The 13,180-nt window shown below is 41.1% G+C and overlaps 1 protein-coding gene across 1 annotated transcript; it reads right to left on the minus strand.

Moving 5' to 3' along the window:
- Nucleotides 1-774: 774 nt before the first annotated feature.
- Nucleotides 775-13,134, minus strand: ptpn2a (protein tyrosine phosphatase non-receptor type 2a). The gene is made up of 9 exons (XM_083918235.1): nt 12,945-13,134; nt 10,860-10,950; nt 10,658-10,758; nt 10,402-10,500; nt 9,607-9,744; nt 8,986-9,195; nt 6,123-6,287; nt 4,714-4,922; nt 775-2,457 (listed from the first exon to the last, which is right to left on the minus strand). Exons 1-9 carry the CDS (start codon nt 12,999-13,001, stop codon nt 2,268-2,270), a joined length of 1,260 nt encoding a protein of 419 aa, XP_083774361.1. The 5' UTR covers nt 13,002-13,134; the 3' UTR covers nt 775-2,267.
- Between the last annotated feature and the right edge of the window lie 46 nt (nt 13,135-13,180).

Here is a 13,180-nt window from a genome sequence, read left to right on the forward strand (position 1 = left end):
CCATATTCTAACCAGAGATAGGCATGCAGGACAGTCAGAGTGCTGACTGAATAATCAGATTTACAGTTATGGTTTGAATTTCTTAAGTTTAGATGAGATAGGAGGTCTGAAATAGATAGTTCACAAACTGCTTCTGTAACAGGTAGACAGGAATTTTCCTATCTTTCTGAGAGTAGCTCGTATTTACAAATGACTGAACTTGCCAAGGCCACGGAAATACTGTACAGCTCTGTATATCTTGGAATTCTTAATGTATGTGGTGCTCTCCTTTAATAGCCATTATGTCACTATTTTTTTCATACAAAATCAACCAGTTTTAATTAAGATGTTTTTTTTTCTTTGAACTCTGATTGTTATGTTTATAGAACCTAACAGGGGGAAAAAAGTCTGCATTCAGTTTTTTTTTTGTGGATAGGACATAAAACAAATACAGCACTTCCTTCTCCATACACATCAACATAATTTGACAGACAAGAGGAAATGAAATTACTACAGTAGTCAATACCAGCAAGGGCTCTTATTGAAATATTAAATCAGTTCCTAGAATCCATGGTGAGAGGCATCTAGTCCAGTCAGGTTAGAATGAAATTATGGCTATAACACAGCACAGAAGTGCAGGGATGGGGGAGCTGTGTGTGGAGCTGCTGTACTGACATTGAGCTAAAGAAAGAAACAGGCAGACAAACAGGCTTTGGTAAAAAAAAAAAAAAAAAAAGATGAATGTTTTATTTTAAGAAGTATTTCATGTTTGTTTGCTTTTTTCAAAACGCCAACTGTTATGTTCACACTGCAGCTCATCAGTGTACAAAACTCCCCTGAAATCTTATGTGGAAAACAAGAAAAAATGGAATGTGGGTTAAAGGAGAACTGAGTCAAAGTCCTGTCCAACAGTGGTATCAGCAACACACCCCTTCATCTCAGGAGTCAGTAGGTGCTAATGACACATTTGGTGTAACTGACCGACACCTCCAGTTACTACAAACCGGCCAATGCAGTGTTAACATGTTACTCACATAAACCTATTCTGTACCGATCATGCTAGGAAACTTTGGATCACACATTTTTCCATTAAATTCACTTCAAGGCACATTAAAAGCTATCTCAACCAGCACACAAATAGGTACGAACGAGTATGCTATCACGCTCTCCTAACCAGAATTTAATCCAAGGTAACTTCTAAATAGCACTATTATAGCTTTAGATTGGTCCCAGTCAATTTAAAACCAATTTGGTGAATCTATGGGTCCAAATTAAGAAGTCACTTGCAATGCAAGTTTACTATGACTATCATTTTGTAATGCAGTTGTCAGTTATGTCAGAGGGCGAACAGAAAATACATTCCACATAATGAAGTACAATATTTCATCATTTAACAGCTTGCCTGGCTGTTACCTTCAAAAAACGGACAACTTTGCTTTGGCTTCCTCGAAAAAAAACAGTGGGACACCCTGAAAATACACACACATGAAGCCATTCAGTGAGTAAATACCGTAGGTAAATACACACACTAAGCGGTAAAGGACAGCTTGTATGACCCATGTAACAACCAAAACCTATGAAAAAAGGTGCTCATATAACAGAAAATTAAAAAAAGGTTTGAAGTTCAAGCAGTTTGAAACATCAGCAAGGCAGCTCCCCATCAAGTGTCCAGTCACACAAAAATATATATCTGGCCTTATTGGGGTGCCCTGCTAATTTTGAATGGAAGAACAAGTGTTGCTCTGGAAAACCTCTAAATGCATGCATGATATGCAAATTTCATTACAGAAATTTTTTTTTTTCACATGGCTGACCTCGAGGCTCTGGAGACTTCCTATATCTATGGAACGTCAACACAAGTCATTTTGAAATGCAAAACATGTCCATAGATGATCAACACACATCTGACCATTACAAATAAAGAATGCAAAAACAAACCTGTCAGATTTTTTGATTGATGATTTTTTTTTTTTTTTTTTGCTTTGTACTGCACCTTTAGTGAGTTTCTTTCAAAGCCATTTGCTATGATACAGTACATTCATCAACAGTGACAAGAAGGAAAGGAAATGAAATCATCCTGCTGGCACCAAGATCCTGAGATGTTACTATTTTTGTTAAGATCTTACATGAAAAATATACACACAATCATTTGATCTAGCGCTCTTGCATTTTGACCTTAAATAAATACCCTCAGTTATGCACATATTACCATCTACATCTACTTACAGAAGTACCTAATCCCAGGTACTGGTGCAAAATATGAGTCCGTTTTAAGTAACCCAGAGTGTTCACTGGGAGTATATCCAGCACACCAGCAGGCCAACAGCCAAAGCTGCCCCAGCACCCACGTTGAGCAGGATGGGTCTCCAGTACAGCCACTGGTCTCGTTTCCTCTCTGAGTCTGTCAGTCTCTGTTTCATCTGCTGGACCTTCTGTGAGGTGCTGGCAATCCTCTCCTCACGGTGTCGCTTTCTGACACTGAAATAAGAGTCACTTCACAGTAAGTAGTCAGCAAACAACATTGTGGAAATCCCATCCATCCCATCCATCTCATGCACAGTGCCAGAAAATTAAGGATAACAAACTAGACTTCCGGTGGTGCAAGTGTGAAGATTGCCGCATAAAAATTCAGCTCCCGACTGAACTACCACAAACCCCCCTATAATCCAGGAGGTTTACCCTGAAAGTGTTTATTAACACATTATAATGCCACGGGGAGCAGAAAAGGCCCTTAGTATGGTGTTAAGAAGTAAAAAGAAGATCCGTACAACCCAGCCCGCCCACTCTGCATCTGCAAATCGGCTTGCCGCTCCCTCACTGAGAGGAACACGGAGTCATTTGACTAAGTCACAACTGTTTGATGTCCTAGCTCCTAAATGGTGGAACGAGCTCCCCATCAACATTCGGAAGGCAGAAAATCTACACAACTTCTGCCGCAGGCTAAAAAGGCATCTCTTTCAACTGCACCTTGGCTAAGGACATTATTTATTTAAAAAAACAACAAAAAAAACACTTATATGTAGCACTCTATAGATCGGCTTATTTGGAGCTACCGCACTGACTTTATAACTAGCTCTTCTGGTTTAGTACCCTAATTGTTGAAAGCACTTATTCAAAGATGCTTTGGACAAAAGCGTCAGCTAAATGTAATGTAATGTAACACAGACACAGAAGATGCAGGCTGCAGCAACGAAGCTATGCTAGGAGAAACACTTACGTTAGCCTCCATTCACGATGCCGTAAATGAAACCATGGCCAAGGCAATGTCTGAACCGAAACACAATATATCTAAACAACTGTCAAACTTCCAGGGCAAGGTGATATTAAAAATCAAGCTGGCGAAATGAGACATTAACGAGAAGATGAAGGAAACTGCCAGTGAAATAGAAGCCACGTGGCAGAGACTTGAAAAAGACGAGCAGCGCATGTGGAAACATTTGATGAGGACGTGGATGCGGTCTTAACCTGGGTGCAGAAAACCCAGCTTAAACTGAAATCTTAGCTCACCAAACTGTAAGGACACTTGCAGCTCTATGGTATCAAGAAAGGATAGGAAAGGGAATGGGGGAATGGTTCGCTTTGTGGAGAATCTTAGAAAAACTGAACTGGGACAGACCATCGGTCTGAACGAACTTGGTACTGTACGTGCGCATAGAGCATTCAGACCCAAACCCTCTGGGACGGCCACCTCAAGATCAACGGTTGTGAGAAGAGAAGAGAAGTTTATCAATGTGTGTGTGTGTGTGTGTAAAAAAGCATCACCGTGGACGAGAAATGGATGTTTTTGGACCACGGCTTCACAGCAGGTGTGTTGGAAAAGAGGAATGAATATCTGCAAATTAAGAGGGCGCTGAAAGAAGAAGGAATCAGATTCCACACACCGATGGGAAAAATGCACGTTTTTCAGGACTCTGGGATGGTCACATATGACAGCACAGACCAAGCTGCTGGAGATGTACGCACAACATGACTGTCATAAAGCTGCCTTAAAAATGTAGTACCGCAACAAGTTGTTTACATCCATGGAAAAGAATACGATGCAGTTATCTCGATTCTGATTGGTCAAAAGACTCAAGACGTCGCATCAAAGATGTTTTATTGAGAGGACCATCACGTCAGACTTCTCTGTCTCCAGTTTGTGGGACATTAACCTATGTCCGATTATTGTGCTAAAATTTTATTGTATTGTGTGGACCATTTCACCCCATACTGTATATATTTTTCATATGAAATGTTTAATTAAAGGTTGTTTCATAAATGTGTGATTGACTGATTGTCTTTAAAACAGTTCAGTTATTACGATGAAGATTTCCATTTCCCTGGCACAAAAGGGGGAATAACCCCCCCCCCCCCAAAAAAAAAAAAAAAAACCCAAAACAAAACAAAAACATTGGTATCAGTTATGATGCTGTTTAAAACATAGACCAGAGGTGCCCAATTCCAGTCCTGGAGGGCCACTTCCCTGCATGTTTTATGTTTCTCCCTGCTCTAACACACCTGAGTCTAACGATTTAACCCCTGATAAGCTTCAGCTGCTTGTTAATGAGAATCAGGTGTGTTGGAGCAGAGAGAAACCTAAAACATGCAGGACAGTTGTCCTCCAGGAGCATGGGCTGGGCACCCCTGATCTAGACTGTATAGTCTATGTGTTAAACAGTATCATCCTGGAATTTCACAATCAGTGCATCCCTGCCTGACACGATTAACTTGAAAAAGTCCGGTATTGCTACTTACTGCCCAGAGGTCTCCGCCATGTTATGGTCTTGGCTGTCTGGCTCTCCTGCCAGCAAGTAATCTCCTGAGGTGGCCTGTGTCTCCAGACAGGGTCCTGGCTGACCGTTGGGCCTGCTGTCGTTGAGGTGAGGTCTAGGTGGAGGTGGAGGTGGTGGAGGGGGTAGATCTGCCTCCAAACTTTCTCTGGACATCACACTCTGTTCGTTTTGCTACAGGAGATGAGACACGAAGGCACAACACAGGGAAAATAAAGTTTTCTCTCAACTTATGACACAGAGACAGTTCAACTTTGGCAAGCTGAGGAATAAGTTTGGGCTGTCCAACTGACTTTGAAAGTAGTCCATATACTGTAAAGAATCCATTGGTACCAAATGTAACTATTATATGCTAAATAATGCTTCAAAGTTAAGCTAAATTTTGGCAAGGGAATAACAGGAATGAAGGGGGCCCCATGACCTCTGACTTCAAGAATGAAAATGGGTTCCATGTATTCCCATGACTCTCCTCTTCACAGACATGTCCACTTTATGATAATCCCATGCAGTTTAGGTAATATCCATGCAGTTTTTGTATGCAGTATAAATGTGTTGTTTTGTAATATTTCTGTATACTGGGGTCCATAAACAAAATGTCATAAATTGTGTCTGACTGTAAAGCTGAGACTTGTGGATTCAATGAGTCCAACGGTATTCATGTGTAATGATGATCATGAAACTTTATAACCACAACCCAGAGAGCTGAGCAGTTTACACAACACAAGTGCTCGCCATCCAATCCAAGTGTTGCAGAAATCTCCAAATGTTAAAAGTTTTTGATCCCAAATCACAGCATGGACTTTTCTACAGTCAGTGCGTTTACATGCAGTTTAAAAAGCTGATTATATGCGGGTTAAGGACATACTCCGGTTTCTCAAACACCATGTAAACACCGTACACTGGGTAAAATCAAGGGTTACTGATGTGCATGTAAATGCACTGACAGTTCTTCAAGGTCTTGGTGTCTTAATGTGGGATTTTGGACCATTTTTTAAAATCAATCCTTGAATTGTAAAAAAAAATATATATATTTAATTTAAGCACCAAATGGTATCAACTTAGTATAAACCCAAAAATAGCTGCAAGAACTTATGAGACAGTAGTGAGCATGAGAATGGGCATCATAAATAAATAGCATAATGTTCTGAACCCATATACACATTCAGATTTCAGACTAGAAGAACTGGACATAGGGCTGAGCTGCAGCTACTGTTGACCTGCTATCTCTCCCTGAACATCCCATCCCTCTCTACGCACAGATGTCAGAGTTTCACTGGCACTTGAAGCTTTCCAACAAGGAATACATCTTATAACAGCCCAAGCATCAGCCTGAGACATTTACAAGCACAGTCTTACTCCCCATTCCTGGACTACCTGGGCTGCTGATTTGACTGTCAGGAGGAGCTTGGCTCCCTCGATGACAGCCATGTAGGAGAAGCGGAGCTGGTCAGGGGTCTGGATTAGGCCCATGCGGTACTCCCTCATGTCCAGAAGCACCTTCTGTATGTCCACTGATGCTGGATTCTTCCTCCTGTCCATCTGCAAAACAGATTGACATGTTTTGAATACAGATGAAAAGGCTCTGCAGTTCTCAGTTAACCCAGGCCACTGTCATGTTTGCAATCATGTGTGGAAATTAAAAGTTCAGGGTTCCTGCTTGGGGTTTTCACGAGTCCTCAGGGATCATGAACCTCGAGACACAAGACTGAAACCAAGGGAAGGGCAGAAACAGTCCACGCAAGTACGTGAATGCAAATGACAACATCTGGCAAGAAACGCGCAAGCCTGGTGAACTTTCTTAATGTAATCTTAACATATGTATACATATTTTCATTCTATTTTAGTCATTATTTAAATTCAGTGTTACTGTCCATTGTTATTATTTATATTTATATATATCGTTTGTTTTTTTCTATTCAAAAACAGAGCAATTGTAACAAACCAAATGTCCTCCTGGGGATAAAAAAAGTACCTAATTCTATTCTGCTTACAGTGAAGTTGCCCTTTGACCTTTTGGATGTTAAATGCGATGACTTCATCATTTTACACTGTTAGACTTTTGTGTGAAATGCTGTTATAATTAGCAATGGAATTCTTGAGTTATGGCCAAAATTGTTTTGTGAGGTGACCTTTGACCTCCAAAATCTAATCAGATAATCCTTGAGTCCAAGTGGATGTTCGTGCCAAATTTAAAGAAAATCTCTACAGGGGCATTTTAGTGTGTCTGCCTGGAATACTCTGTTGCTTCGTACTTCTCTGCTGTGAGTGCTGTCCTGCACACAGAGTATGTCAGGAACACAGCTGACAAGCTCGCAGTTGGATTTGGTGGAGACAGGCTCAAACATACGCTCTGCTGACGACTGCAGACATGTACCAGTCGCACGGACGTGCAAGTGGTTCCAGGAAAGTGGCATCGTGTGTCCATGACTATAAACACAATATCAGCCGTCTTTCCATGGCTGCGCCAAATGAGCTCCGTCAGTGTTGGTGTGTTTTTTGCTTTTCTTTCATTATGCTGGCTAAATAGCGAAAGAACACATCTTAACGTCTGTTTACACAGGGGCTGCATATTATGGGTGGGTTTTAGAGAAATACTGAGGGCTGTTGGCTCAATAACAGAACGGAACATTTTTTTGTTCTCCAAGCTGGCGGCACAGGGCCATCAAGGCCAGCTGGTTCAAAGATAGCCCTAGCTCACAGTGGAGTGGTAGTGCAGGGAATAAAGCAAGAAATTATTTGTGAGCCTGAAAAGTTGTGCAGGAGGAAATGTGTACAATCTATTGAATTAGCCCTGCAACGCTGCATTAAAAACCAACATCATTCTGTAAAGGATAAGTTAAAACTCTACCCTGCAAAGGTAAAGTCATATATCAACAACAGCCAGAAACACTGCTGCTTCTCTGGACTTGAGCTCATCTTAGATGGACTGACCCAAAGTGGAAAAGTGTGCTGTGCATCATGGGTAACTCTGAGAAGGCACCACTCAAGCTCAAAGTACAGGTTTTGGAGCAACATATTTACATTTCACACAACCTCCCAACTTCATTGGAATGGGGGTTTGTAGAAACACAACAAAAAACGAATTTCTAATATTTCATAAAAAAAAGCAAAAAGTACCTTTTGCAGAGATAACACTGGACTTTTACTCAAAGTTGAAATAGTCATCTATTTAATTGTCTTAAGTTCCTATCCATCACAGAGTGAGTAACAACAATGGTGATTGATCATGTGACCCACTAATGAAAGCACTTGTTGCCTTTCTGCTGAGTATGACGATATCTCTGTCTGTGGAGACATTCCCTCTCTAGATGTAAATACGCCGCCATGTTAGTGACGCTTCTGACAGCTGTTGGTCTGTCGGCCCAGATCTTCACTAACGTTATGCTGCATTCACTTGTAATCGGAAATCGTGAACTTCCAACTTCTGAGTCAGGCTTGTAGTAAAAACAGAAGTGTAATAGGTGTGTGTGTGTGTGTGTGTGTGTGTGTGTGTGTGTGTGTGTGTGTGTGTGTGTGTGTGTGTGTGTGTGTGTGTGTGTGTGTGTGTGTGTGTGTGTGTGTGTGTGTGTCGATTTAAGAGGGTAACATATAGAGGACGGACTGGAAGTAGAGAGGTGAATGTGTTTCAATAAAGTTTACAAATGAATAAAAAATAAATTAATAGTCAACACACAAAGTAAACATTACAAGATGTAGGCTCTGAAAGAAAGGGTCACCTGCAGTTACATCTTACTGCCACAGAGGTCGCTAGAAACAAGATATCTCAATTCTTATGGAGTACAACTTTAAGTGGTATTTTGAAAGCAGGTCTGGATTATCTGGTTTCAGATGATCCAGACCTGCATGGGAAGTTAAGGCCCTGTTTAGACGCAGATGATCTAGAAAGGAAACGCAAAAGTGGGGTCGCGTTCTCACTTTTTATTCCGCCTTTAGACGAGTGTCTTTGGGGGGAAATCTGCATGCATACGGTGACGCAAAAGTGTGTGAAATTCAATACTGTATGCACGTCAGGTGGCTAGGTGGTGCTGTGAAGCACTGCCACACATGAAGCCAACATGCCACAACTGTCCCTTTGCATGCAAGTAAGCATAGTCATAACATGTACAGCTCATCTTACATTCTTGCTCAAGCTTAAGTCTTTTGAGTAATGTTTTAAATTGTTTGCAACTTCAACATTAGGCAACGTTTCCCTTTAACAGTGACTGCATTTGGTGACATCCCCCCTCCCTGCTCTCACCAGGACCAGGCAGGTGTCCACCAATGCTAGGGTGCCTGAGCGTCCAATCCCAGCACTGCAGTGGACCACTGAGGGCCCGTGCTCCGGCCCCAACGATCCAGACTCTCGAACCCTGAAGAGGAAGTTGAGGAAAGAGGCCGGAGATTCTGGGACACCAAAGTCAGGCCACGTGGTGTAGTGAAAGTGGTAGATCTCCCTCGACTCCCCTGTCTACAAGAGAAAACGTTAAGTCTGCCATGAATGGACCATTGTATAGACAGAGTTCAGCATTATTGGGCTGACTTTGTCAATAAGAAAACACCCCACAACTCCTGAAATCACAGCATTCATCATCTCCATATAGGCAGACTTGGATGCTGGATTAACAATCGCCCAAGATAAAACGAGTTAAGACAGGTTCGGCAATGTTCAGAGGCAGTAACTCCCCTGAAATGAAGTCTGGATAAAGTAACACATGCAAGGCAAGGGAGGAGGGATTCTTTCATACAGTAATGGTCCTGGACTGCAATTTTCCTGAACTAGACACAAAGCAGTTTTCGCCTCAACAAAACATCATCTGTAAAATGACTCTACTCCTCATTTAAAAAAGGTATTATCTAATGGTCGGCCTCTCATGCTCACCGTTGTGTTTTGCAGTTCTAGCACTCGGATTGTGTAATAGGATTGGTCCTCCTCTGAAAGTAGCCTGACAACAAACCCTGTGTCTGTGAAAGACATCTGTAGTTCCTCTGTGGTGGGCCAGTACTGTGCACACTTTTCCTGTTAAGACAAAAGGGAATTCATTAGTCTTGGATAGGTTACCACATGCTCCCATGCTTCTGAAGGATGAGCTAGCTGAAGTCAGACACTAAAAGTGCACACTGATTGAGGATCCATCACTGGGTGTTCATAGACTTTACTGCAAGAGATTCCATGACTGCAGGGCTGTGCACGCTTACCTTGGTGCGATCTGCAGACAGAGGGCAGGAAATTCGCTACACTGAAGCAACAGTGTCTATGATCAGAAACAATTTCACAAACTCTGAAAATGCCTATCGTTTGTGTTGTTTACAGTTGCTCAAATCAATCAAACCGAGAAACCCCAAAGAGTTTTCATCGAATATCAGAATTTGTACTTCATAAAAGGGGGAAAATGCAAGAAATTGAGTCAGATAATGTTTGTGTGTGCAGTGACTACTCTGTCACAGGTAATGTAACTTATGGGCTATGTAAAAAGCTACTGAGGGCCGATGAATTATAGTGGGGAAGTGTTCTTGTTGAATGTTTGTAAAAAAGCAATATATATAAATGTAAAATACATATAACATTTAAATTCTGTTCTATATAAGAATGACCAAGTCAAACTAACAGACACTGTATGCAAAGCACTGTGACAGCTAGAAAATGAATGGTCAGCAGGTCATGAAGTATACTCACAGATCCCTTTTCAATGACTCTGTTGAGCATTATAACAGCTTTGGAACACTGCTCCCAAATCATCAGCCAGAAATGACCACAGGTATTCCTCAAAGGCCCCTGAGGGAGCAAAACAAAGATATGTAGGTACATAGAAATACATCTAGTCATTATCAAAAGCACACAGAGTGAAATTCAGCCAATTCTACTTCATATGGTCCACATATTCAATGTACACTCATGCACTGACATTGACATTGCTTTTACTATGCCGTACCTGAGAAAGAATGTAAGCTCTTTGGGCTTCTTCCACCATGACTAAACTTGCATTGATGTAGTCATTTTCAGAGCTTTCAAGTTTTACCCGACTGTGATCATCTGGAACCAGATGAAGGACCAAGGAGCAAGTACAAATCACAAGGATGTAATTTGCAACAATACACATTTTCATGAATAACCTTATTTGTCATAAGACTCACATGGGCTGACGTCTCTGTAGCGGTTCAAATTCCGATTCACTGGAAGTTTTGCCACTTTGTAAGGATATTCACTGGCTTGGTTGCGGATCTCCTGTCAAAGACAGCAACACAAGTAGGAAGTTAGGAGTATCACATTAAGTTGTTTAAGAATCTGAATTGTGAAAGAAACAGCGATAGAGACACTCTGTGAGACAAACTGGAGCACATGTATGATATGACGCACATCCTGCCTCACTAAAGTGGTGACCAGTGATACTAAGTGACAACATTAACGTAAATACCACAGAGATGAAAAAAAAAAAAGTACTTCACATGTCATGTTTATTTTCATTGGTATTTTCATCTCCAACTGACATACACTGCTTTGTTCTGATCTTCTGTCAAATGACTGGACATTTTTGTCTCCACCCCATACACACAATGAAAACTATAAACTTCTAAGACTCTGCTGGACACTATGGGTTTGCTATCCGTTTCTTAGGTAACTGATAAACAGGAACGATCTTACTGATAAAAAATAAAAGCAACAAAAAAAAGAAAACGACGTACAACCAGACTTTGACAGGCGCCTGAATACTTTTTTTAAAATGTATTTTTATTTAGCCTTTATTTAATCAGGTTAGTCCCATTGACATCACAGATCTCTTTTAAAAGAGAGACCTGGTCAGGACAGCAGCAATACAGTTACAGTATAAAAATCAGACAACAAATAAGCCAAATAAAAACACAAAAACCTACTCATAGAAAACACTTGCATACAGAGAGCCTGGACTCCAGAGCTTTCACCAGATCTTTAAAATCAGTCAAGGGTACAAGATTTTGAAGATGTAGTTCAGTTTGAAGATTGTTTCACGTAACAGGTGCTTAAAACCTAAATGCTTTATTTCCTAATTCTTTTCTTACTTTTGGAACAACCAGTTGCAAAATGTCCATTGAGTGAAGATTGAAACCTCCATGTTTCCAAATTTAAAAGTGAAGATAATAAGGAGGACTTTTACTCAGAATGGTCTTATAGATGAACATATACCAGTGACTGAGGCGACGTACATATAACGATAAGCAGCTTACTTTAGTGTAGAGAACACAGTGATGAGTGAGAGAACCACAGTTTGTTATAAATCTCAGTGCCCCCATGATACACACTATCCAACATGTGAAGACAAGTAGCAGATGCATTCATATACAGCACATCTCTGTAGTCAATAACAGGTAAAAAGGTCGATTCCACCACTTTCTGTTTCACATAACAAGAAAAACAAGACTTGTTTATACAATAAAATCCCAATAAGAGATTCAGCTTTTTAACAACATACTGAATATGCTTTTAACTGTGGAGTGAACATCAGAACAATAACCCCACTTCTCAGGATATAATAATTAGCAGCAGAGGTCTAATTCCTTTACTTTGGACTCTTTTTCTCCATCAACTACAATTTACATCTTCCCTGCATATTTGTATCGAGCTATAGCTATCTTAAAACTTGAACGTTTATGATGTAACACCAGTGTTTGAGGTTTGACTGAGTGTTTCTCTGTAAATTCCAATAAGGGCAACAGTCCTGGAAAACATCCTGAATAAACGTTAACGTTACACGTACTGCTCCAGGCAGCAGCTAACGTTATTACAGGGTCACAGCCGAACAAGTTCAACCTGAACAGAAATATGAGGCAGCTGGTGGCGAAACACATGCGCTTTTCTCTGGAAGTCCTGATGAGTTCTCAGAAAGTGCAGCTGACGTCTGCTAGCGTCACCCAGAATTAACATTAGCTAACTGAGCTCAACTATGAAGACTGTGCCGCTGCTGCACGCTTTCAAGCTAAACGCTCTCCAGCTACGGAAGTCCGCAACTACTAGCGCGGACTGCTAGTTTCTCATTCGTCTACACTATAGTACATAGTACTGTACATAACCTCTACACAATGCGATGATGTCCATACGCTAACATATTTAAACGAGTCACACAAAAGGCAAACGTATCCAAATACTGGGAAAGGTACCTAACGGGCTGCCTATCAAATTAGCTAGCCAAGTAAGTTAGCAGCCGATCGTCATAGAAACACGAGAGGCCCAGTGTCCTGACTTACATTGTAAAGGTTTTGCCATCTTCCGGACGAATCAATGTCTTCAAATTCTTGCTCCATTGTATCGGTGATCACAGAGTGTTCTCAGCACTGCACACTAGTTACTCCTCTCTGTCAGCCATCTAAACAGCAGTGTGTGTGTGTGTGTGTGTATGTAACCCTGGGGATCCCTGCGGGGAGTCTGTCTGCTGCTCTACACCATAGCTCTACACAATACTGCATGCACGCTCACTGACTTG

Source organism: Echiichthys vipera (genome assembly GCF_963691815.1).
Source record: "Echiichthys vipera genome assembly, chromosome: 8".
NCBI classification, from domain to species: Eukaryota; Metazoa; Chordata; class Actinopteri; order Perciformes; family Trachinidae; genus Echiichthys; species Echiichthys vipera.

Coding starts and splice junctions, on each gene's coding strand:
- ptpn2a (XM_083918235.1), bottom strand. CDS start 13,001: ATGGAGCAAGAATTTGAAGACATTGATTCGTCCGGAAGATGGCAAAAC. Junction 9,745..10,401: donor GAGTCATTGAAAAGGGATCT/GTGAGTATACTT, acceptor TTGTCTTAACAG/GAAAAGTGTGCACAGTACTG. Junction 6,288..8,985: donor TGGACACCTGCCTGGTCCTG/GTGAGAGCAGGG, acceptor TCTGTTTTGCAG/ATGGACAGGAGGAAGAATCC.